The 23744-nt window shown below is 40.0% G+C and overlaps 1 protein-coding gene across 3 annotated transcripts in view; it reads left to right on the top strand.

Moving 5' to 3' along the window:
• Positions 1-23744, top strand: part of Pisd (phosphatidylserine decarboxylase) — a 115559-nt gene that overhangs the window by 55440 nt on the left and 36375 nt on the right. For all 3 annotated transcript variants that reach the window (XM_067134878.2, XM_067134879.2, XM_067134877.2), the window contains 2 exons: positions 3092-3328; positions 23472-23613. In XM_067134878.2, coding sequence (XP_066990979.1) covers positions 3092-3328; positions 23472-23613 — 379 coding nt within the window. The remainder of the gene's footprint in view (positions 1-3091; positions 3329-23471; positions 23614-23744) is intronic.

Below are 23744 nucleotides of genomic sequence, written 5' to 3'. Positions count from 1 at the left end.
GATACGACGACAGTACTTCTACCGTGACTGCGCGAACATACTGTACGCGGGCCGGTCTGCTTGTCCTTGTACGGTACTATACTGTACTGCACTGTACTGCACTGGTTTGCGGGCTATCTGGCCTTGACATATATAGATACCAGCGCAGGGAGGGGTGGCAGCTCTCTCTCGGCCATGTGACCGTAATTACGTAATTTCGTTGAGACTTTAAATTGTTATAACTCAACAACCGTTTGATGAATTAATTTAAAATTTACAGGGATTAACTTTTATGATGTTTGCTATAATTCAGCGTTTGTCCCGTTGAAATTGGTTAAGGTGTTAAAAAGCTGTTAAAAGAAAAATTCTTTCGAGAAATATCTCTAGGGGAGGTGAGCTTCGAGCGACAGGTGACGTCACTTGACTCCGCCTAGCGTACTCGTAGGGTCTGGCACATACTGGAACATTCTTTACATGGATGTTCGTACATCGGTCGGATCTTTAATGCTGGAAATAACAGTTCTTTCAATTAATATGGACCAGGACCTAGGCCTTCCTGGTACAATACTATGTTTTGAATTAAATTAATTTCCTGGCTTTGTACTGTGGCAAGATCTGTGATGGGTCACTCATTTCTGAAAGGCTCCACTTGGGTGTATTTGTTGCTGTCTTCCTGTGGAAATTTTGTGTTTACAATGACGAGGTTGTATTAAATGCACTAGTATTTGAAGAAGATTATCTCAAACTAATGTATCTATTGTTGTGAGAAGGCATCACTGAGAAATCCGTATTAGTCATGCGGAAGTTATTTCTCCGATTACAGCTTCATGGTAACATATGAATTAATCGGAGCATGGTGTTTGTTTCTTTATAATTTTCTCAATGGTTGCCAACAGTGTGCTACACATTGCTTATTCTTAGATCCTTCGCTCTCTATGCATTCTTTGCACTGTTATTCATTGGTAATTAATCTGTGTGATGATTGTTTTAGGTTTAAAGTGTGTTTTGCAATGTGTGTCACTTATGAGGAATTTTGAGGTTTCCTTGTGTGATTAGTAATATTGTACATACATCTTCAATGGATACGTCTTCCAGCAAGTTTACTGTGATTGTAGATTTATCTCAGAATACTTTCATGACACGAAGAGAGTTAGCTACTAAATTTGGAGTTGGTGTAGGTGCTATAAGTAGAATTTTTCAGCAGCACAAACAAACTGGCTCAGTTTTACCAAAGAAAAACTTTGGCAGGAAGAAAGAAAATGACTCCAACTAATGAATGTTTTCTCCTCAGAAGAAGCAAATCAAACCCAGGCTCACTGCTGTGGACTTGGTGCATGAATTGGGAATGGAAAGTGAATTTGCAAGTTTCTGATGTTTGTTGTAGACTTCTGGCAGCTGGATGGAAAGCCTGCATACCTGTAAAGATACCTTCTAACAGGAGAAACGAGCAGGAAATATCTCTTGTGGACACGTAGGCATCAGGATTGGACTATGGAACGGTGAAAGCAAGTTCTTTTCTTTGATGAATCACTTTGAAGTGCAGGGGCAGAGGGTGCAATATGTGATCCGAGCAAAGAATGAGCCTACAATATCAGTACATTTGTGACAGACTTTATAACCTCCCACAAAGTTGATGTTTTGGGGGTGTTTCATGCATGAAGGACTGGGACCCTGGGTGCCATTGACGGGATGATGAAATCTGAACAGTAGATCCAAATACTGGAAAGGAGAGTTGTAGCGTTTCCATTTGCGACAGAAATTTTTGTCGTGATTTGTTTCCTTACCATACTTCAGTGAAAAAGAAAATATTCTCCAGTGAGAACAACGTGCTTGTCTTAAAGTGGCCAGGAATCTCCCCTGACATTAATCCAATAGAAAATATGTGGGCTATTTGCAAACGAAGACTCACAAAACTTGACTGTTCCACAAAAATAAGTATGATAGAATCTTTAGAACTGAGCAAGTGGCTGTGCGGTTTGGTTCACGTAGTTCTTAGCTTGCGTTCGGGAAATACTGGATTCGAAACCCACCTTCGCAGCCATTCTTATTGTTGTTATTATTATTACTTGATATTCAGTGTGCGCTGTTACACCTCAATAAATAGTTTTTTTTAATTAATTCTACTTTATGCAACTTTTTAATTAACATTTTTCTTCATTATTTTTGGTGTGTTATTATTTATATTTTTCTTATTACTAATCTATAATTTTTAATCTATTTTTTAGATTTCTATGTCTATTAATTTGATCAAAGTATTTATATTTGTTTGTTACATAAATGGCGGTTTATTTGCATTATGCATGATGTTCATTGCAACGTGAGTGGATACACGACATTCTTTGTTTTTCCATCTGGTGCGAAAATGAACATACTCCTCGGCAATGAGTTGCCTAGTTACATGAAAGTACATCTCAAACACGGCATGTTGGATTGCTATTTCCAAATAACAGGCAGTGAGTTGCCTAGTTACATGAACCTCATAGCAAGAAAGGTACTTCATAAAACATGGTGCCATGTTCCCATCCTTCTATATACAGCCATGGTCATGAACCTCCTTGCAAGAAAGGTACTTCATAAAACATGGCGGCATGTTCCCATCGTCCTATATACAGCATCTCTTACAGGACTGTCATAATACACAGTAACTCGCTGTTGCCTAGCGACAATCTATCCATCAAAGTCGATCCAAATCTTGGTGCGGCTTTGTAATAATTACCTAAATTAAATATATTTCTGTTGACTTTTCAAGAAATGCAAGATTTTTCCTGTACTATTGAGACAATTTGGAAGATTTTGGTACAAACCGCACTTTAACTCTCTCTGGTTTAAGAGGTTGAGTTTTGTGAAACATGCACATTAACATTTTATATATCGTCATCATCATCATTTCACCAAGGTGGCTGTGGTTTGAATCCTGGACAATGCAACTGTGATTTTGAAATGAAAATTCTCATCCCTGTGGTTCATGTTGCATGTAATGCTAGAGGTCCCGTGGCTATGTTCATGATATCAACAGTTGTGTAAAACTATGGGCTTGCTGATTTTTAAAAATTTCAGATCAATTTCTGTGTTGGAGTCTCTTCTTGTAACCTCTCTTTTTCTTTTGTTGTAGGTTACATGTTACCGCTCTGTTCCACTTCGGGTATTCTCACGTGGATGGGGCTGGGTGAGCAGTCGCGAATTACCTGTCAAATTGAGGCCCCTTCTGTACTCCAAATATATTTCACTATTCAATGTGAATCTGGAAGAGGCAGCTTCAGATGATCTCACAAGTTACCCTACACTGGGAGACTTTTTTTGTCGTCCTCTGAAAGACGGTGTCAGGCCAATTGATTGCACCGACTGTGTTGTAAGTGAGTTTTATTTACTGCTTGATCTCTTGGAGTAATTTAAATCATTTATCTAGCTAGTTAAGATAAAATGTCGAGGAAAGGTTTAATTTGGACAGGAAATTAAATCTTTTTGCCATCAGTTGTGGAGAGGAGATTGGCAAGTGCTCCAAAGGAGTTTGATACAGTGTCATAAGAGGTTAATGATGGATGGAAGGGTGGAAAGAAGTGAGTAAGGCTATTAGATGGTCAAGCCTGGGTTTGTTCTGGGATAGCTTGGAATCAAGATTTCCCTCAGTGAAGGAAAAGAGTTAGAGACAATTAATGATAAAACCCCTGTCAAGGAGAGTGGTGCAATTGTTTTTTTTCTTCATGGGAATGAGGAGGCTTATACCGTATTTATGCAAATAATACCCACATATTAAAAAAAATTGGGGTGCGGGTTTTATTTGAGTCAATGTTGGCTTTTTTTTTTTTTTTTTTCCAAAATCAGCCCACATGGTACTGCTCTGTACCTTATCAGATTTTCTCTTGAGGGTGGTGCTGGTTGAGCGGCCATGAATTGTTTATTAAATTGAACTGTTCTATACTCAACATACACCCTTAGATGATCTCAAGAATTCTCTCTGCCAGACTATTATCAGTCATAGGCGATATTATTGATGGGAAAGTTATATCTGCCTGTGATGGAATAGGTTTTATAACTGTAGATTTCTATCGTATGCCTTCTCTAGATCAAGGAATACCATCACCAAATCTTTTCCATATTCCCACTGTTTTTCCATCAGCAATCTCATGGTAAATATAGGGTCTGCCGTTGACCTGCTCTGTTGAAATCCATACTGCTTTTTTCTAAATTTCTTTCCATCCTTCCTCTCATCCTCCTTTCTATTATTCTGTCCAATATTTTGGCTACTTGTGACAACAGTGTAATTCCTTGATAATTGTCACATACCTTCCTGTCACCTTTCTTAAATACACCAATCATCATGTACTTCCTTTTTCCTCCATATACACTTTAGCAACCTATATAACCAATGTAGACCAATAGGTCCTGCTGCTTTCATCATTTTCACACATATTTCATCCATCCCTGCTGCTTTTCCTGTTTTTATTTGTTTAACAGCCATTTCCACCTCTGCCATTGCAGTCTGGATCATTCTCATTTACCATTACACTCTCTTCTACATCATTTCTTACATTCAGGAGTTTATTAAAATCTTTCTACCTATTTTTTATTTCCTCTGGGTTTGTTATTACATTTCCGCCCTCTTCCTACACTTGTTTTGTGTAGATGTTATCTTATTTTCTATCAATCCATACAATATTGTTTTCCAACTCTTGTATGAATCTCTCCCAGCATTTTTTCTTTTCCCCATTTATCACTTTTTTACATTTAGTTTTAATTTTGTGATACTGAATCTTTCTTACTTGTCTGTATTCCATTTTTGCCATGCTTTCTTCTTTTACTTAACAACTTTCTTCATGGCTGTGCGGTTAGGGGCGTGTGGCTGTGAGCTTGCATCTGGAAGATAGTGGGTTCGAACCTCACTGTCAGCAGCCCTGAAAATAGTTTTCCGTGGTTTCCCATTTTCACACCAGGAAAATGCTGGGGCTCTACCTTAATTAAGGCCATGGCCGCTTCCTTTCCACTCCTAGGCCTTTCCTGTCCCTTCGTCGCCATAAGGCCCATCTGTGTCAGTGCGACGTTAAGCCAATGATTAAAAAAAAAACTTTCTTCACCTTTTCATTTCACCAAGATGTCTCCTTTTCCTTCACTCTTGCCAAAGTTCTATCACACATCTTATCTGCACAGCTTACAGATGTGTTTTTAAATTTGGTTCATTCTTCTTCTACACTTTCTATTTCTGATATAGGGATGTGCTGTTTTAATTCCTCCTAAAATTTATCTTGTTCTTTTATCTTTTAATTTTTATCCTGTTAATTTCTTCTGTCTTGTTCCTTTTACTCTCACACTTTTACCCGTTTTCAGTTTTGTACTACCACTCTGTGGTTTTCATCAAACACCTCACCTGGCAGTGCTGTTACATCCATTAACTGTTTACAATTTATTTGCTGAACTAATAAAATATGTTTTTGTCCTGCTTTCACCCCAGCCTTACCTAGTGATCTTTCTACTGTTGTTCTTTCTAAACAAAGTGTTACCCACATCATTTCATTTCTCCCACAAAAATCAATCAACTTACCTCTCTTGCTGTTTCTTTCTCTATATCCAAATGGACCAATCACTTCTTTAGCAATTCTGTTATTTCCAACCTGCACATTGTCTCCCGTGACTATCACTTCCACATCGGTGATTACTTCCTTGAGTATCTCCAAGAATTCCTTTATATTTTCCTCACTGTTTTGTTTGGGGTGTATAAACTTGGATGAAATCTTTCACTCCTTCTTCCATCCTCCACCATACTCTGATTATTCTATCACTACCCTATCCACATCTTCATCCATGATTTTATTAACAATTACTCGTACTCCATTCTTTGCCTTACCTCCTCCACTCCAGTATAGGTTATACCCTCTACTCATCCTCTTTACTCCCTTTCTCGTCCATTTGACCTCACTCAGTCCCATTATTGCAACATTCTCTTTCTCCATAAAATCAATTAACTCTTCTGATTTTCCTGTCAGGGTCATAACATTTATTATTCCCACCTTCATAACAATTGCTGGTTGCCCACTTATCACAGTTCCCCTGTCTGCCTCCATTGCATAACGGTTACCACTATTAGCTGCTGTCCTCGGAGGCCCGGGTTTGATTCCCGGTACTGCCAGAAATTTAATGGCAGGAGGGCTGGTAAGTGGTTAAATTGGTACATGCAGCTCACCTCCATTGGGGTGTGTCTGAAAAGAGCTGCGCCACCTCGGGATGAGGACACGAGTTTACTTTTTACAGCTCGCCCAGCACAAGAATTGCACATCGCTTTTAGCAGGGTACACCCTAACATTTTCCGAGGCTGATAATTACCACCAATCTTTTTTGGCTATTGATACGATGGGGTCGCCATTCACAAAGGCATTTTAGAGCTACTGCGAGCAATTATTCAGGCCACCCCTTACATGAGAAACAGATGCCCTTGCAGTCGCCCCTAACATGAGAAAAAAAACGCTGCTGATGGATAGTATACTCATACTATTCCCTTAGTACTGGGCTGCCTCTTCCGCAATCTCCACCGTTCCGAAGTCCATCTTCTCCGCTGTAGATTCCGTTGAAGTCTTCGCTTGTAACCCTGAGCTGGGACCCTTACCAGATGCTACACACCAGGTCATTGTGCTCTGGGACTCATGTAGGCAGGGGCGCCATTGCCTGGGCAGGACTGTCTCAGAAGAGGGGTACCTACCTACTACCAGCTATCTTTATTTAAAAAGAAAACCTACAACCTGTTTTCCAGGCATAGACCGGGCCAGGGATGTAATGAATGAAGCAGATATAGGCTAGTAGTACGATGGGGTCGCCACTCCCAAATGAGATTTATTAATGACTGATAGATGCTATAAAATGAGAATGGAGAGTGTTGCTGGAATGAAAGATGACAGGGGAAACTGGAGTATCCGGAGAAAAACCTGTCCCGCCTCCGCTTTGTCCGGCACAAATCTCACATGAAGTGACCGGGATTTGAACCACGGTATCCAACGCTGGGAGGCAGATGCGCTGCCGTCTGAGCCACAGAGGCTCTCCTGCTATCATTATTATCATACATAAATTTCAGGAATTTGCCAGTATTAGTCGCCACCTCTATCTGGGCATTACAGTAGAAGTCCGTTATAGTGAGAATTCACAACAACGGAAAATTTACTCGCTATAGCGGATTATCGTTATATCCGATTTTTGTATAAAAGTCGGAAAACCCCCATACACATGAAAATCAGTATGAAACTACAATCATTTTATTCAAAACTTGTGTTTCCGTGGATGATATCCACACTACGGCTTACCTGTTTGTTATTTTTCGAAATCCGATACTACGTGTAAGTGTATGTTTAATTTCATTCTGAGAAAATTACAGTACCGGTACCGTATTTTTAAACATTAAAGACAAACCCCACCTTTTCCTTCACCAAATTTAAATCAGGCTCAAAAAGTGCATTGTAAAATCATATGAATGCCTTTGTTGTAGAGTACGCATTTTTAGTCGCCAAACATTGGCTTTTGTTATGCCGCATTTTTTTTGCGGCTGCACAATCATTCTTTATTTCTACGGGATAATGACCATTAACTTAAAATTGGCATCATAATACTGAAGAGAACCCGTTGAGAATTTGCTGGCAATACCTATTCCATGCGTCTCTACAATACGGCGATCCGTCAGGAAAATATTCTTGCTGTCTATAAAACTGTTATGGTACTTTTACTCAGCGTCAGATATAACTGGCTACCACTACGTGCACGTCTCGCTTGTTGGGTTCGGCCAACTTAAGCGACTAGCGATGTATAGGCCTAATCGCGGACGTTGAAGGTCAACGAACGAATTTATTGTTGCGCCATGCTATGGCCATTCCGCCCTTGCGTTTTTCGTGCGCATACCTCGCAATTTCATTTTCGACTTCATTAATGCTTTACTTCTCGCAGCCCAGCGCTCGCTACATTTAGCCGCGCGCGGAGCGACTCTCGTTTGTTTGTCGTTTCTTTACACAACCACAAAACTGGTGGTCAGTTCTGCCAACGTCTGTACTTAGGAACTAATGTGGACTTACGAACGAGAAGGATCTGCACAAGACCATTGGCCTGGACGGTTAGAAGCCGCGAAGCGGCCTTAGGCATCTAGTTTCGATACCTGGTGGTGGTGATTATTCTTACACGATTGGTCTGGACTTGTTCTTGCCGTGCGGACGGTTAGGATAAGACGGTTAGAAGCCGCGAAGCGGCTCTAGGTATCTAGTTTCGTGTGGAACATAGTTTCCTTTACATAGTGTTTGTGCTTTAATTCAGCCGGGGTTGGTAACGCAATGTATTTATCAGCATTGATGGCAATGACGTCACATTCTGTTCACGTTGACCAATAAGAATGCGAGTAGCTACTTTAGACATGGCCGATAGCGGGTGCTGCTCTTCATTAGGTTATAAAAGTAAATATACTTCTTGGGGCGGGATGGTGGGTTTACAGACACCGCAATGAACACATCGCTCCTCTAAAAGGAATTACAAGTAAGATTTGCATTATTTTAACTCCCTTATAATGTTATAAACGCTGGGCTGCGAGAAGTAAAGCTTTACCTCGACTTCTTTAAAGCATCCTTGTTGCGGACCACTGAATGCATTTTTTTTTTTTTTTGCAGTACACATTTGTTTTTTAGCTATCTTTGTCTTCACGCTGACGCCAAATATTGACTTTAGTTAGGCCTGAGCCATATTTTCTTGCAGCTGCACAATTATTCTACATTTCCTTGTGTTTAATAACCATTAACCTAAAATTAGCATCATAATATTGATGAGAACCCGTTGAAAATTTGCCGGCAACACCTGTTCCACGTATCTTTAAGACTATCCATCGCGAAAATATTCCTGTTGTCTATAAAACTTCATTTTACTAAGAGTCAGTTACAATAGATTCGTTATAACTCTGCCACTTAGTAGCTGTGGCCTTTATAAAAATTCAAAGGATCGCATGTTTTGAGGCCATTTTGCAGATTTGAAAAACGTTTTTGTAGAGGCCAATAGAATGTCATTCTCTCTTACACTTTTCCGAGATCCAGTGACGTTACACACAGGCACTGTACAACCGATTGTCGCGGCTAGTGATGTATTATAAAGAGGCGGTAGTTTATTGTCAACGAATGTTGTTGTTGTTGCGTGCGTGGGTGAAAAGAAGCGGCGTGGTTACCGTGGTACCGGTAGTTGCCAATGGTATTCATTACTGTTAGGCCCCGAATGCAGGACAACCCTTGATATTTCGCATGAGATTCTGAGGAAAAAACCGTTGTCTCGGATTCGGAGAAATACGGTATCACTCCAGAGTTTTCTTCTTCAAATGGCATCACCTAACCTAACCATATATGCGTCATGAAAACATATTTGAAACGCATTATCCTCGTTAAAAATTTACATGTGAATAACCTTTCTGAAATTTAACTAGACGCGAGAAAATATGAACTAAACTTATCCTCAGAAATCAGTGATGCACTCTGCCATATCTTGAGGTGTATCACATTCTTACTTAATTTCAGTATTTAGCATTAAAATTAAGCGATCGTTTACTCGGCCTTTATTTCTAACGAGTTAAGAAATGTTATCGGACACGTTATTTACTCATTTATTACGAGAATATGTTCTCTTTCATTTCGAATATTCTTTACGGAACAGCAATCGACGGGTATTGATAATCGACTCGACATTGCCTTTGAATGTCGACGAGAGAACTCGCTAAAGGAAATAGCGTAGAAACGATACCGAAGATAATCGCTGGCATGCATATATATCGGTAATGGAAAAATCGATCGTAATAACGGATGCATCAGTGATAGGGCTCTCGCTATAACCAAAGGATAATACACAGTTTAATATAGGAATTTTGAAGGGACAGCAAAACAATGTCGGTATAATGGGGTTCTCGTTATATGCCGTACTCGCTATAGCGGACTTCTACTGTATCTTTATATCCATCTACCTTTACATACTACTGATTGAATACTTCTGTCTTCTGTAAGTCCTCACATATACACTCCCCTTGTTCATTAATGATCCCTGGAATGATCCTTCGTGGAACTACAGTGCTTTCTGCCTTAAAGTATCTATAGATATTCTTCCATTGCTCCCTGAAATTCATATGGTTGCCAATTATGTTTGCCATCATGTTATTCTTTGCCAATTTTTTTTGCTGAATTCAATTTGCCAGTAAGCTCCTTCAGTATCTTCTTACTCCCACAACCATTCCTAACTGTATTTCTTTCTAATCTTCACCTCCTCCTTAATCTCTTTATTTCCCTGTTATAATATAATGGGATCCTTACAGTTTATTACCACTTTTAAAGGTATATATCTGTTTTCACACTCCTCAGTAATTATTTTAAAACCAGCCGTAGGCTGTACGTAACTGCTTTTTAATTTTTCTATATGTTTATAAGACTATATCCTTATGTGATATGATTTTATATAATTAATTAATTAATGTTACATTTTTATATGCTTATAAGGCTATAAATTTTCCGTGGTTTCCCATTTTCACACCAGGCAAATGCTGGGGCTGTACCTTAATTAAGGCCACGGCCGCTTCCTTCGAACTCCTAGGCCTTGCCTATCCCATCGTCGCCATAAGACCTATCTGTGTCGGTGCGACGTAAAGCCCCTAGCAAAAAAAAATATAAGGCTATAAATGGACAGACAGTGCATCATCTTATGTGATATAATTTTATTCAATATTTGGCATTGTTATGACTTCATTCAGTAGCTGAAGTTGTTCTAGAAGAATGGATGAAACATCCTACTTGATATAATTGTATTTTTATAAGTGAGTACATTGTTTTAGTATTGAAAAAAAGGTGGACATCTCCCAAAAAATTCTAAAATTAGACTATTATTTGTCACAGGGGATATTATTGATGGAAAAGTGATAGAATAGATTTTATTACTGGAGAAAGGAGATTACTGGAGGTAGATAAGCTAATTCGTCAGTCACTTTTATGAATTCTTCACCTTTATTACTCAATGGTGTTCTTTTCTGGAATTCATAGAAGTGTTATTGTTACTTAAGATCAGGGACCTTGTATCTTGTATCCTTGTCGTATCCCTTGTAGAAGTCAAGAAATCCATAACTGTCTCTGCATTGAGAATGAAACCCTTCCCCATGTTCTTGGTTTCTCCGCAAAGGAGATCTATTGAGAAACATAGACACTACAGGGTCTGCAACTGTATTGTTACTTGTCTCAAAAAGTGGAGCATGTTTGAAGTATTTGAAGGAGTGCCATGTATTTCATCTGGGGCCTCCCATAGGTGTGCTGACATTATTGTAATCGACAGAAAGAAGAAAGTTAGTTTCATTATCAATCCAAGTATGAAATTAGGAGGAGGAAATACACAAGCAGAAGATGTTGATGCTGAAAAGAAGAGGCACCACAAAACATGTTTTATAGATCTAGAGGAGTCATATAATATCCCGTTCCAAAATTGAGAGGTGAGTGGAGAAATGGTATCTCAATTCGGCGTGAACTTCTTTCGGAATATTGGCATTAATATTTTGGAACTAGAAGAAATTTCTGCTAATATTCTCATGGACTCTCTCCAAATAGTCAATCATCATTTGTATAGCACAACAAATTACAAATGAAATAAACGATTCCATTCTGGGGTAGCTGTTCTTTGAGGAATCTTGAAAAGAAAATTAATACTGTACTGAAATTTACATATTAATTCAAACTTTTATTTAAATATTAATTATTGGACTGTGTCTTCATGGTAATATTTATGTCTGGACAAACTACTAAACCAAGTGTTAAAAGAAAAAATCTCATTCAAAGAAGACAGATTGATTAAAAACACCTTAGATCTAATCAAAGAACTAAATAAGCTAAAAATAATCAAGAACAAGAATGTATCTTTTGACATCACCAATATGTATCCTACACAAAGGTATCAATTAAAATTATAGAGAATCGTCTAAAAGACAACAATTCACTACAAGAAACAATCAGTCAAATCAAAATTAAATTAAATCAAAAGAGTTTTACATTTAATGACAGAATTTGTCAAAAGGAAAGGTTAACCCTGGGCTCACCAACTATTAGGTATAATAGCAAATATTTTCCTAAATAACTTTTAATTACTTAACCAAGCGGCATTCTAAAGGAATCTGACATTAGAGTGGATATGTAGATGTATGCTTAAATGATAATGGCATCACAAACACACTACAGTTATTATGTAACTTTAAAGCTTTTCAGTCTGTCCAATACACAAGTTCGATATAAATATTACACTATAACTAGGGCCTTATTTTTTGGTGAAATAAAACTTGATTTCGGTGTTAAAACTAACACTATTTCGGTAGGTATTTCGTGAAATAAATTGTCATACTGATTAATGTTTCTTGTGAAATATCGTTTATGGTATGGGGTAAATCTAAATAATTTTGTGATTAGGGGTTTTAAAGTGAACACTTGTAATGTATTAAATTGTTATTAAACCTTAGAACAACCAAATATACAAAATGTTATAGAAATAAATACCGGTAGGCCTATATGAATCACTGAAACCTCGAAACGAAGTTAGGCAGAAGTTAGGAATTTATATATAGCCTACACTTTTTTGCCGGTCATGTGGGGTAGGGGTAGCATGCCTGCCTCTCGCCAGGAGGCCCCGGGTTCGATTCGCGGCCAGGTCAGGGATTTTTCTCTCGACCTGAGGGCTGGTTCGAGGTCCATTCAGCCTACCTAATTAGAATTGAGGAGCTATCTGACGGTGAGATGGCGGCCCCGGTCTCGAAAGCCCAGAATAACGGCCGAGAGGATGCGTAGTGCTGACCACACAGCCCCTCGTAATCTGCAGGCCCTCAGGCTGAGCAGCGGTCACTGGGCAGGCCAAGGCCCTTTCAGGGCGTTAAGTGCCGTGGGGTTTGGTTTGGTTCTACACGTTTTTACATTTTGAATGACTTGTCTCCAAAGTAAAAACTACGCATGGTTTCAACATTATCAAGATTCAGAGTTGTGCGACAGTCAGAAAGTATATTTTTGTAAATAAAGCAGCCCCTTTCACTGACCACATTAGACGTCGAAAACCATAATGCTTGCGAACACTTGGTGCAAATTTACTGTGGTCTTCTATCGAACCTCCTAAAACTTCACTAACAATGTATTCTTTCTTCCCTTCTATCAGATGTGCTTTCACTGCATTTTGCAAAGCCATATATCCCTAGAGGATATTTATGGATATGCTGGTCCTGCCCGGCCGGGGATGAGTAACTCAGACAGTTAAGGCGTTGGCTTTCTGAGCCCAAGTTGGTAGGTTCAATTCTGGCTCAGTCCGGTGCTCAAATACGTCAGCCCCGTGTTACTAGTTTTATTGGCGCGTAAAGAACTCCTGTGGGACAACATTCCGACATCTCGGCGTCTCCGAAAACTGTAAAAGTAGTTAGTGGGACATAAAAACAATAACATTATTACAACTCAACCAGGCGATTTTTTTTCTTTTGCTTTACGTCACACCGGCATAGATATGTCTTGCGGCGATGATGGGATAGGAAAGGCCTAGGGATTGGAAGGAAGCGGCCGTGGCCTTAATAAAGGTACAGCCCCGGCATTTGCCTGGTGTAAAAATGGGGAACCACGGAAAATCATCTTCAGGGCTGCCGACAGTGGGGCTCGAACCCACTATCTCCCGATTACTGGATACTGGCCGCACTTAAGCGACTGCAGCTATCGAGCTCGGTGCGATTTATTTACAATAGGCCTACTAATATCGTCATATTTTATAATAAAGTCGGTATTATTTATCTTTCGTTTTTTATTCATCCATGTCCTCATGCCAGGATTATCCAGTTTTTCTATAGAAATGCTGGTTTACATGAATGCTTTTGTTGTGTCTATTACAAATTGCTCTCTACCAAGTTTCAACTCCTTTGCGATGTGTAAAGTATCGCCGATTGTTATTTGCCGCTTAAAATTATGTTCATTTGCTTCATTCTTCTTCTTTTTGTGTGTTTCTGATTCTCTACAGTATTTATCGCACGTGTCTCTTTGTTTTCACGTAATGCGAACATTACAGTACTTACACATTAGAATCTTTCTTGCAGCATCAAATACATAGAAGGCCTCACTGTTGTATTCCTTGGCCCTCGGAAAAACTGTTGTGACTTTAGTTTTCAGCATTTTTGTACTTAAATGCTGGACATTTGCTGATAAACTTTCATAAGTGGCAAACTCTTACTGCGAAAGAGTATAATGCCCACTGCTGTATCTACAACCGATCTTGCTACGAACACAACGCCATTTGCTGTAATCGATAACAGATATCGATTTTTAATGATTGCCTTAGAGATCGCGGAACTGAATACACATACCTCCGATACACAGGGCTTATCGCTTTGTGTGCATTTGTGTAGAGAATATACAGCGCTATCAATCAACTGAGAAGGAAACTACTATAGTCAATTTCTCAGAAGCATTTAATCGTTTATTGGAGATCTTTTCCAATACGATTTCGCATTTTTCGTACCAAGTGGGGTATATTTCGTGATTATTTGCGCGATTCGTGTAATAAATCAGATTTCGCGATATTTCGCGAGTTCATTTTGCTAAAATACATTACGGTACCTACAAGGTCATATATAGGCTAGAAAGAAGATATGAAAAATTTCGTGCGTATCGCTATTACCAAAAAATACGGCCCCTAACTATAACATACCTGTAAAAACCCACTATTAAGTAAGGAATAAAAATACACACTATTAAACAAAGAATGATATGTTTCTTTCTTATAAACATTATCAGATTCTATCAAGACACGTTTAATATTTAGAAATATTTATGTTTATTTCTGTCCGGGCACCTAGGAATTTGAAATTTGGAACTTATCTTAATGAAGTCCTGCTTTGCTTCCACTCCAGCATACAATGTGAAACATTTGAAAAACCATTGTGCTTTCATTGGCTCAAATCCAACTGGCTGCCAGTCCACTGATCCTCCATTATGTCACGTCCCCCACCCTGGTCAGGTCAATGATAAGCTGTACTTCTCCTTCAGGTGCTTTACCCCTAGTGTTCCCTGAGTTCTTCGTTATGCCCATTCAATGAGCATGTTTGAACTTGTTTGTTGGCCTGTTGGTTTTTGCCTTCTTATTCTCCCAAATTCTCTTCATGAATGCACTGTGTTGCATCTTGGGTTCTGTGTACCACTTCCTACCAGTTTTCTTTATTATTATTATTATTATTATTATTATTATTATTATTATTATTCGTGAATCGTCCCTTTCGGAACACACGAAGCTTCATTTATGATTTCATTTGCGGAGGTTCCAGGATGCTTTCATCTGTTCACTAAAGATCCTCTTCCTTTCTTCCGTTCACTAGGTACCTGCTCTTTTTGGTACTTCATTCTCTGGAGTAACTTCCCATTTGTCAGTTTTTTTCTATATATACACTGACTGACAGAGCAAATGCAACACCAAGAAGGAGTGGTCAGAACTTTATGCCAATTGCAGGGTAGACTGACGTCGCTGAGGTATGCTCCTGATGTGAAATGCGCCGCTGTGCTGCGCACGTAGCGAACGATAAATGGGACACGGCGTTGGCGAATGGCCCACTTCGTACCGTGATTTCTCAGCCGACAGTCATTGTAGAACGTGTTGTCGTGTGCCACAGGACACGTGTATAGCTAAGAATGCCAGGCCGCCGTCAACGGAGGCATTTCCAGCAGACAGACGACTTTACGAGGGGTATGGTGATCGGGCTGAGAAGGGCAGGTTGGTCGCTTCGTCAAATCGCAGCCGATACCCATAGGGATGTGTCCACGGTGCAGCGCCTGTGGCGAAGATGGTTGGCGCAGGGACATGTGGCACGTGCGAGGGGTCCAGGCGCAGCCCGAGTGACGTCAGTACGCGAGGATCGGCGCATCCGTCGCCAAGCGGTGGCAGCCCCGCACGCCACGTCAACCGCCATTCTTCAGCATGTGCAAGACACCCTGGCTGTTCCAATATCGACCAGAACAATTTCCCGTCGATTGGTTGAAGGAGGCCTGCACTCCCGGCGCCCGCTCAGAAGACTACCATTGACTCCACGGCATAGACATGCACGCCTGGCATGGTGCCGGGCTAGAGCGACTTGGATGAAGGAATGGCGGAACGTCGTGTTCTCCGATGAGTCACGCTTCTGTTCTGTCAGTGATAGTCACCGCAGACGAGTGTGGCGTCGGCGTGGAGAAAGGTCAAATCCGGCAGTAACTGTGGAGCGCCCTACCGCTAGACAACGCGGCATCATGGTTTGGGGCGCTATTGCGTATGATTCCACGTCACCTGTAGTGCGTATTCAAGGCACGTTAAATGCCCACCGCTACGTGCAGCATGTGCTGCGGCCGGTGGCACTCCCGTACCTTCAGGGGCTGCCCAATGCTCTGTTTCAGCAGGATAATGCCCGCCCACACACTGCTCGCATCTCCCAACAGGCTCTACGAGGTGTACAGATGCTTCCGTGGCCAGCGTACTCTCCGGATCTCTCACCAGTCGAACACGTGGGGGATCTCATTGGACGCCATTTGCAAACTCTGCCCCAGTCTCGTACGGACGACCAACTGTGGCAAATGGTTGACAGAGAATGGAGAACCATCCCTCAGGACACCATCCGCACTCTTATTGACTCTGTACCTCGACGTGTTTCTGCGTGCATCGCCGGTCGCGGTGGTCCTACATCCTACTGAGTCGATGCCGTGCGCATTGTGTAACCTGCATATCGGTTTGAAATAAACATCAATTATTCGTCCGTGCCGTCTCTGTTTTTTTCCCAACTTTCATCCCTTTCGAACCACTCCTTCTTGGTGTTGCATTTGCTCTGTCAGTCAGTGTATTTCAGTTCAAAATTTCTTCAGGTTGAATTTGTGTGTTCTTTATGTCCACTTTTGTTTGTCATGTTCAAGAGAAATTCTTCAGTTTATCAACTCTTTGAAGAAAATTGTTGGGGTAGTCTGGTCTCTAGAAGCCTCTTAACATGTCCATAAAATTTCAGCCTTTTCCTAAGGTCTGCCGCAATATTGGATCATTTTTCTGTGGATATCCAGGATTTGAGGCGGCACCTTTCTTCCATGTGTCTTGGTCCTAAAATTTTCCTCACGATTTTTCGCTCTTCTTTTAGGATATTTTCGAGCTCGCCTTTTTTATGAAGCGTTAAGAGTTTCCTCTCCATATAAAGCCTGAGTTTTGATTACGGTATTGTAATTATTATTATTATTTCTTATATTGCAATTCATTTAAAAAAATATGCAAGGGTTCTTAATGAGCATTTAATGGGCTGCTTGTTATACTGGTAATTTGATTATTATTATTATTATTATTATTATTATTATTATTATTATTATTATTATTATTATTATTATTATTAATTTTTTTGTTAAATCAGAGAGTTCTTGTAAGATGGCATTATTTTCAGTGATAAATGATAATCTAAAATAGCTTCTCAAGTGGCTAAGACTGCGTAAATTCGGAAAATTTACTACAAATAATAATATCCTAACCCCCATTCCAGACTTTTAAGTCAGAGATTACCTCCTACAGGATTCATTAAGCTCTAAGGTAGAAAGTGTAAATGTTGTCCAGATGTTAATTAAGTAGGACGAATAGGGGGGACGGGGAATTTTTGAATATTGCATGGTCATTTTTAAAATCTATTCAAGGATTCTTAATCATTTAATGGTCTGCCTATTATACCAGTAATTGTATTATTATTATTATTATTATTATTATTATTATTATTATTTTGTTATACCCATTCATAGAGCACGTTGGAACTTATTCATTGGCTTGACTTTTTCCTTCCTATTTTTCCAAAATCTCTTCATGAACTCACTGGGTTGCCTTTTCCGTTCTTCTGACCACTTTGTACCAGTCCTGCTGCTAGTTTTGACCACAAATGTGTGTTTATTTACTGAGGTCTTGAAGACTTGGGCGATTTTTCATGGTGTCTTTCCCGATGTTCAGTTCATTCAAGTTCTTCTCTTGTTTCCACCAGCCAATTTATTATCCTGTTTTGGGAATTTATTACATTGAATAACCTTTTTGTGAGTATTATTATCCATCCTAAAAATGTGTCCAAAAAAATTTCGAACATCTCCTCCGTACAGTATTGATGAAACTGTGTTACTATAGAGGTCTGCAGTTTGCATTTTGATCCAAGTCCCATTTTCCTGTATGGAGCCAAAAATTTTTCTAAGAATTGTACGTTCTTGGTATTCAATATCTGCAATTTTAGAATGGCCTTCTAAAGTTAAGGTTTCTGATGCAAATAGAGCTTTCGGTAGAATAACTGTTTTGTAATGTTTCAATTTATCATTACGTGACATTACTCGTTTATTGTAGTCATCCCAGGTTACGTGAACGCTACTGATCCACGAAATATCACTGTAATATTTGTCACATATGAAAGGTAATCATTGATTTACTCAAATAAAGTCTAAAATCCCAGGTAGATTAAGAAATAATGGAAATATTTAATTTTACAGAATACATACTTTACTGCCTTACAGCTATATACAATTTTTTCTGTGTCGCAGGGCTTCCGTGTTTTGTTTGTGTGTAACACAACACTTTCGTGTGTCATGTCTTTGCTCACGGTAATGCTTTGGTGTCGTGTCACTTCAACTGTCAATTGTCTAATAGTGCTGTTCCTTTAATAAAGTAATATATCTATTGGTCCAGGGATCATGCTATTTTCCGGTTGCTTCGGCACGAGATTTAGGTCTTGTAATTTCCTTATTACATGGTGATTTTCGTCGTCAAAAAAAGCGATAACATCCTTAATGTTGTTCAGCTCCATTTTGCTTTTTGAACTGTCCGCGCTAGACAAATGCACAAAGATAATAAGAATTCACAGACATGGCACTCCCATTCATCGGTGCCAGCCCTGGACCTCAAGAAACAAATAAAAGACGGCGTGAGCAGCGGAATGCAACATGATGGACTCCTGTTTACAGCTCATAAGTACGTATTCATATTTCTTGCTAGTAACGACGGTATTTCTTAATCTACCTAGGATTCGAGACTTTCTTTGAGTAAATCAATGATTACCTTTCACATGTGACAAATATTACAGTGATATTTCGTGGATCAGTAGCGTTCATATAACCATCATCCCATGTCAGTCTAAATGCCCTCTGAAGTTTTGAGGCCCTTTCTGTGTTGGCCAAACTGTCTAATCCTGAATTAAGAATTATTTCTCCGAGGTATTTAAAATAAGATACCTGTGAAATTTTCCCATATGCCGTTTCAATTTGATCTTTCTTGCACATTTGCTGAAAATTATGCATATATTTCTTCTTTTTTTTTCGAATGATTTTTGAAGGCCTCCCCGTGATGCTATTCTGTGTAATGTCTCGATAGCACAGCTAGTTTCCTCCTTCAGTGATGATAGCTAGGTCATCTACGAATGCCAAGCATTTCGCTTTAATTTTGTTCCCACCAGCCCTGATGGTTATGCCTGTGGTATCCTTTTCCCACTCTCTGATGACATTATCTAAAACCAAGTTAAACTGAAGAGGAGAGAGTCTGTCTCCTTGATGAACATGTGTGTGTACTTCAGAAGGGTCAAAAATTTCACCTTAGATGTTGTGTTTGTCAGGGTCTGATGTATCAGTTCTCTGGTCTTCTTATCCACTGAAAGTTCTTCTAGCATGTCGAACAAGGTCTGTCTGTCCACAGAGTCATACACCTTCTTCAGGTCCACGAAGGTGACTATTGTGTTGTTGCTTCTGCGAATCTTCAGAAGCATTTTCAGATTCTATATATGTTCAGCACGCAAACGTTTGTTCCTAAAACCTGCTTGATATTCCCAAATCAAATGATATGTTTGTTTCTCTAGTTGGTTTAGGAGGGCTTTAGATAGAACTTCATACACAGTGGGTAGTAGGGATAGAGCTGCCCCTGTGGATCAGTGGTAGAGTGTTGGCCTCCAGATCCCAAGATAGTGGATTCAAACCCGGCAGAGGTAGTCGGATTTTTGAAGGGCGAAAAAAAGTCTGTTCGACACTCCATGTCATATGATGTCGGCATGTAAAAGATCTCTGGTGACACATTTGGTGTTTAGCCGACAAAATTCATTAAATCTCAGCCATAGACGCGCAAGAGAGTTTCGGTTTACTCGGTATGCCATCTAGTAGGCCTAGAGTAAAACAGTATGTCCAAATTGACGAGCAGACAGCCAGATGGCGTCAAATTAAAATGTCTGCACATGGTAGCTGAAGCCATACGATGATTATTATTATTATTACCTCTGTAATTATTCGGATCTGTTTTGCCACCTTTTTTGTGCAAAGAATGAATCAACGCACACTTCCAGTCCTGCGGAATCGCTTCTGTTTCCCAGATTTCTGGTAGAATAGCGTGGATTTATGTAGTAAACTCTTCTCCAAGTTTCAACATCTCTGAGGTAATGCCATCTTCTACCGGTGCTTTGTTATGTTTAAGAGATTGAATGTGCTTCGTAAATAAATAAATAAATAAATAAATAAATAAATAAATAAATATTCTGTTTGCAGCTTTTATAGTTAGTGTTGAGATCCTGGGAGTGCTTTGAATTCTGTTAATGGGCTCGGTTATTTTGAAATTGACCCCAAATCCTGTTCTGAATTGTGGACATTGCTTCACTACTCTTTTTCCTGGTAGGTAGGGTGCCGCTTTCTTTCTAGATGCCTAAGGGGACACTGGCAAACCTTTTGTCGTTAACTTACTGCTGGCTCAAATTGGGAAAGATGTCATTGCAGTAGCTGTAGCATCAACAGAAATCGCATCCACACTGTTACCTGGTGGAAAAATGGCACACTCTACCTTCAAACTGCTGCTGAATTTGACCATACAATATCAGTGTGGGCGGCACTACTTCGTCTATGTAAGGTGTTGGTATGGGGTGAGTCAGCCATGACTCTTAAGCATGCTCCAGAGGCACTTCACTGCACACTGTAGGACCTGAGGGGCAATAACCAATTGATGGGAGGCCTGGTAGTTGTGTTGGCTGGAGACTTCAGACAGATGTTGCCAGTAATACAGAAAGATACACCTGCTGACTAGATCAACACCTGCCTGAGAATGTCTGTCCTTTGGAACCATGTTGTTAATCTGACTAACGTGAGGGTGCATCTGTACAAATGACATAGAATCAGGACAGTTTTCAGCAGATCTCCTTAAGATAGGGGAAGGGAAACCTTCTGCTGACGAACAGTAGAGAATTGTACTCTCTCCGAACTTGGGCACCGTGATCAATTCTACCAATAACCTCATTTTCATGTTTCCACAAGATGAAATCGTTCCTGGAGGGCTGGACCCAGTGCGTGATGTACGGAGGTGCTCAGTTACCGGCTGTTCCAGCAACATCTCTTGTAATACAAGGTTCTGTTATTGGGCCTCTCCTCTTCACTGTCTGTGTCTGTGTTTATTTCCCAGGTTGTGTCTCATCTTCAATGGCCCAATATGCCAAGAACACTGTGCTGCACAAGTACAGTAGAAGTCTGCTATAGCGAGTATGGCATATAACGAGAACCCTGTTACGACATTTTTTGACTGTCTCTTCAAAATTCCTATATTAAACTGTCTATTATACTTCGGTTACAGCAAGAGCCCTGTCACTGACGCATCCATTATTGCGAGCATTTAAGCGTGTGCGATATTTTCCGTTACCGATATTTATGCACCCAGCGATTATATTGCATGTTATCGATCATCTTTGGTATCGTTTCCTCTCTATGTTCAGGAGCGAGCTCACTCGTCGACATTTGAAGGCGATAATACCAATATAATGGTCCATTATTGGACATTATAAATTTTCCAGCTAACTCATTCTTGTTTGCCTGCGTTTTGCCCTCGTGTGCTAAGTTGGGCTCATCAGTTGGTACTTAGCACACCTAGCAAGACGCAAGGCTAGTGCATACCGTGGAGGCCACTGCATAGGCTACTTGAAGCCACCAGCAGTGCCAATGCACTATGAGAGACTATGCCTGCCTGGCCATCAGATGATATAGATGTTGATTCCCATAGGGAACATGAAATATTTGTCCTGAATGAGTAAATTTTTTTCATTTTTTTTTTCTCTCTAGATCTTCCATATTTCTGAACAGAATCATGGTAAATAAGTAATACTAAAATACTAATATCATCTGACTGGTTATGTGATCCAAAAATGAGCATGTGAACTCCATCAAGAAGAAGATTATGGAGCTGTTACCCGGGGAGAGCACCACCTACTTTTCCGTTGACAACAGTATGGACAATGACCGGACCGTTTGTTACCCAGCGGAATTTTAGTTAGAAATATCTGGGGTTCCTTCCCACAAACTCCATCTTAAAGTGGGCGCACTAGCCGTGTTGACCCTCAGTTTGGATGCACTCAGACTATGTCACAGCCATCAGGCTCATTATTATTGAGGGCATTATTTTGACAGGCTGTGCTGTAGGCCAGTGTGTTTCAATCCTGCACATCCCACTAATACCCTCAGACTTGCCATTCAACTTCAAGAGATTTCAGTTCCCTATCAGATTGGCCTTTGCATTGTCAGTAAACCAGTTACAAGATCAGACACTGAAGGTAGTAGGACTGCATGTAGAGAACCAGTGCTTCAGTCACAGCTAGCTTTACATGGCATGCTCTTGAGTGTCAAGTGGGCATAACCTTATTTATGTACCTGATGAGAAAGTTGTAAATATTGTCTACAAGAGCGTGTTGTAAGACATACGTATATTTACGAGCCACCTTAATTTAACCACTTTATTCCCTTCTCATAAATTCATACAAAGAACAGGTACACACCCTCACTAAGTAGATCTGTTTGGTCTTTGTCATAATTTCAAGATACTTTCCACCACAACCTGCATACTGACCGCCACCGTATCAGGCGTTTGAGATGTATTGCTGGCAACATATGCTTCGCATTCCGTGGACAGCACACAGAACTAATACATCTGTTCTCGAGAAATTCGACCACAACAAAGATTGTCAACCTTGATACACAAGAGCATTCTTACACTCTTTGGGCATATCACTCGTAGCCCTCACATGGAGAAACTTTGGGACCTGTGTGTTGACATGGTAGGCCACTAACTCATTGGACTGACTTCATAAAAAACCTGCTCAACACCAACCTGGAGCAAGCAACCCTGCTGGCTGAACACTGTATGAGGAGCAGTACGACATGCATTATGTGCCAGCGTCCTGTAATCGGAACATTATAGCCACCACACATCTGTAAAGATGCTAGGGATATGACGACTCCCGTATTTGCAGGAGTAACTATTTAGCTATGAATTACTAGAGTACATACTGGTCATTTATCTGTATTACATAGATCATTGCTGTAATTTTGTCATTTTCTATCCTTCTTGTTTTGAAAGATTACTTGGTTGTTTCTTTTGGGTGCTTCTTTTTTATTAAAGGAAGATACTTTGACTAATAGGATATTGATACATGCACTTCAATTTGTATATGATACCATTTTCTGTTGCTGAAATATGAATTAAATCCACTGTTGTAGGTATCTCCAGCTGATGGTCGTGTGCTCTCTGTTGGAAAAGTGCAATCTGATAAAGTTGAGCAAGTGAAAGGCGTTACCTATTCTTTGAAAACATTCCTTGGCGAGTGCACGTGGAAGCAGTCAACAGATCATGTGCCAAATGGTAATTTTGTTGTGAGAATACCGGTATGGTTAGCTGGCTCTTTTATTTCCTCAGTTTTCTGGATTTTCAATTCAGTTATCTTCCAAACGACAGTATTCATTGTTTTGTATAATACTGAACCTACCAGTATA

The sequence above is a fragment of the Anabrus simplex genome, chromosome 1 (assembly GCF_040414725.1).
Source record: "Anabrus simplex isolate iqAnaSimp1 chromosome 1, ASM4041472v1, whole genome shotgun sequence".
In the NCBI taxonomy this organism is placed as follows: Eukaryota; Metazoa; Arthropoda; class Insecta; order Orthoptera; family Tettigoniidae; genus Anabrus; species Anabrus simplex.
This window is presented reverse-complemented; position numbering and strand designations above follow the sequence as displayed.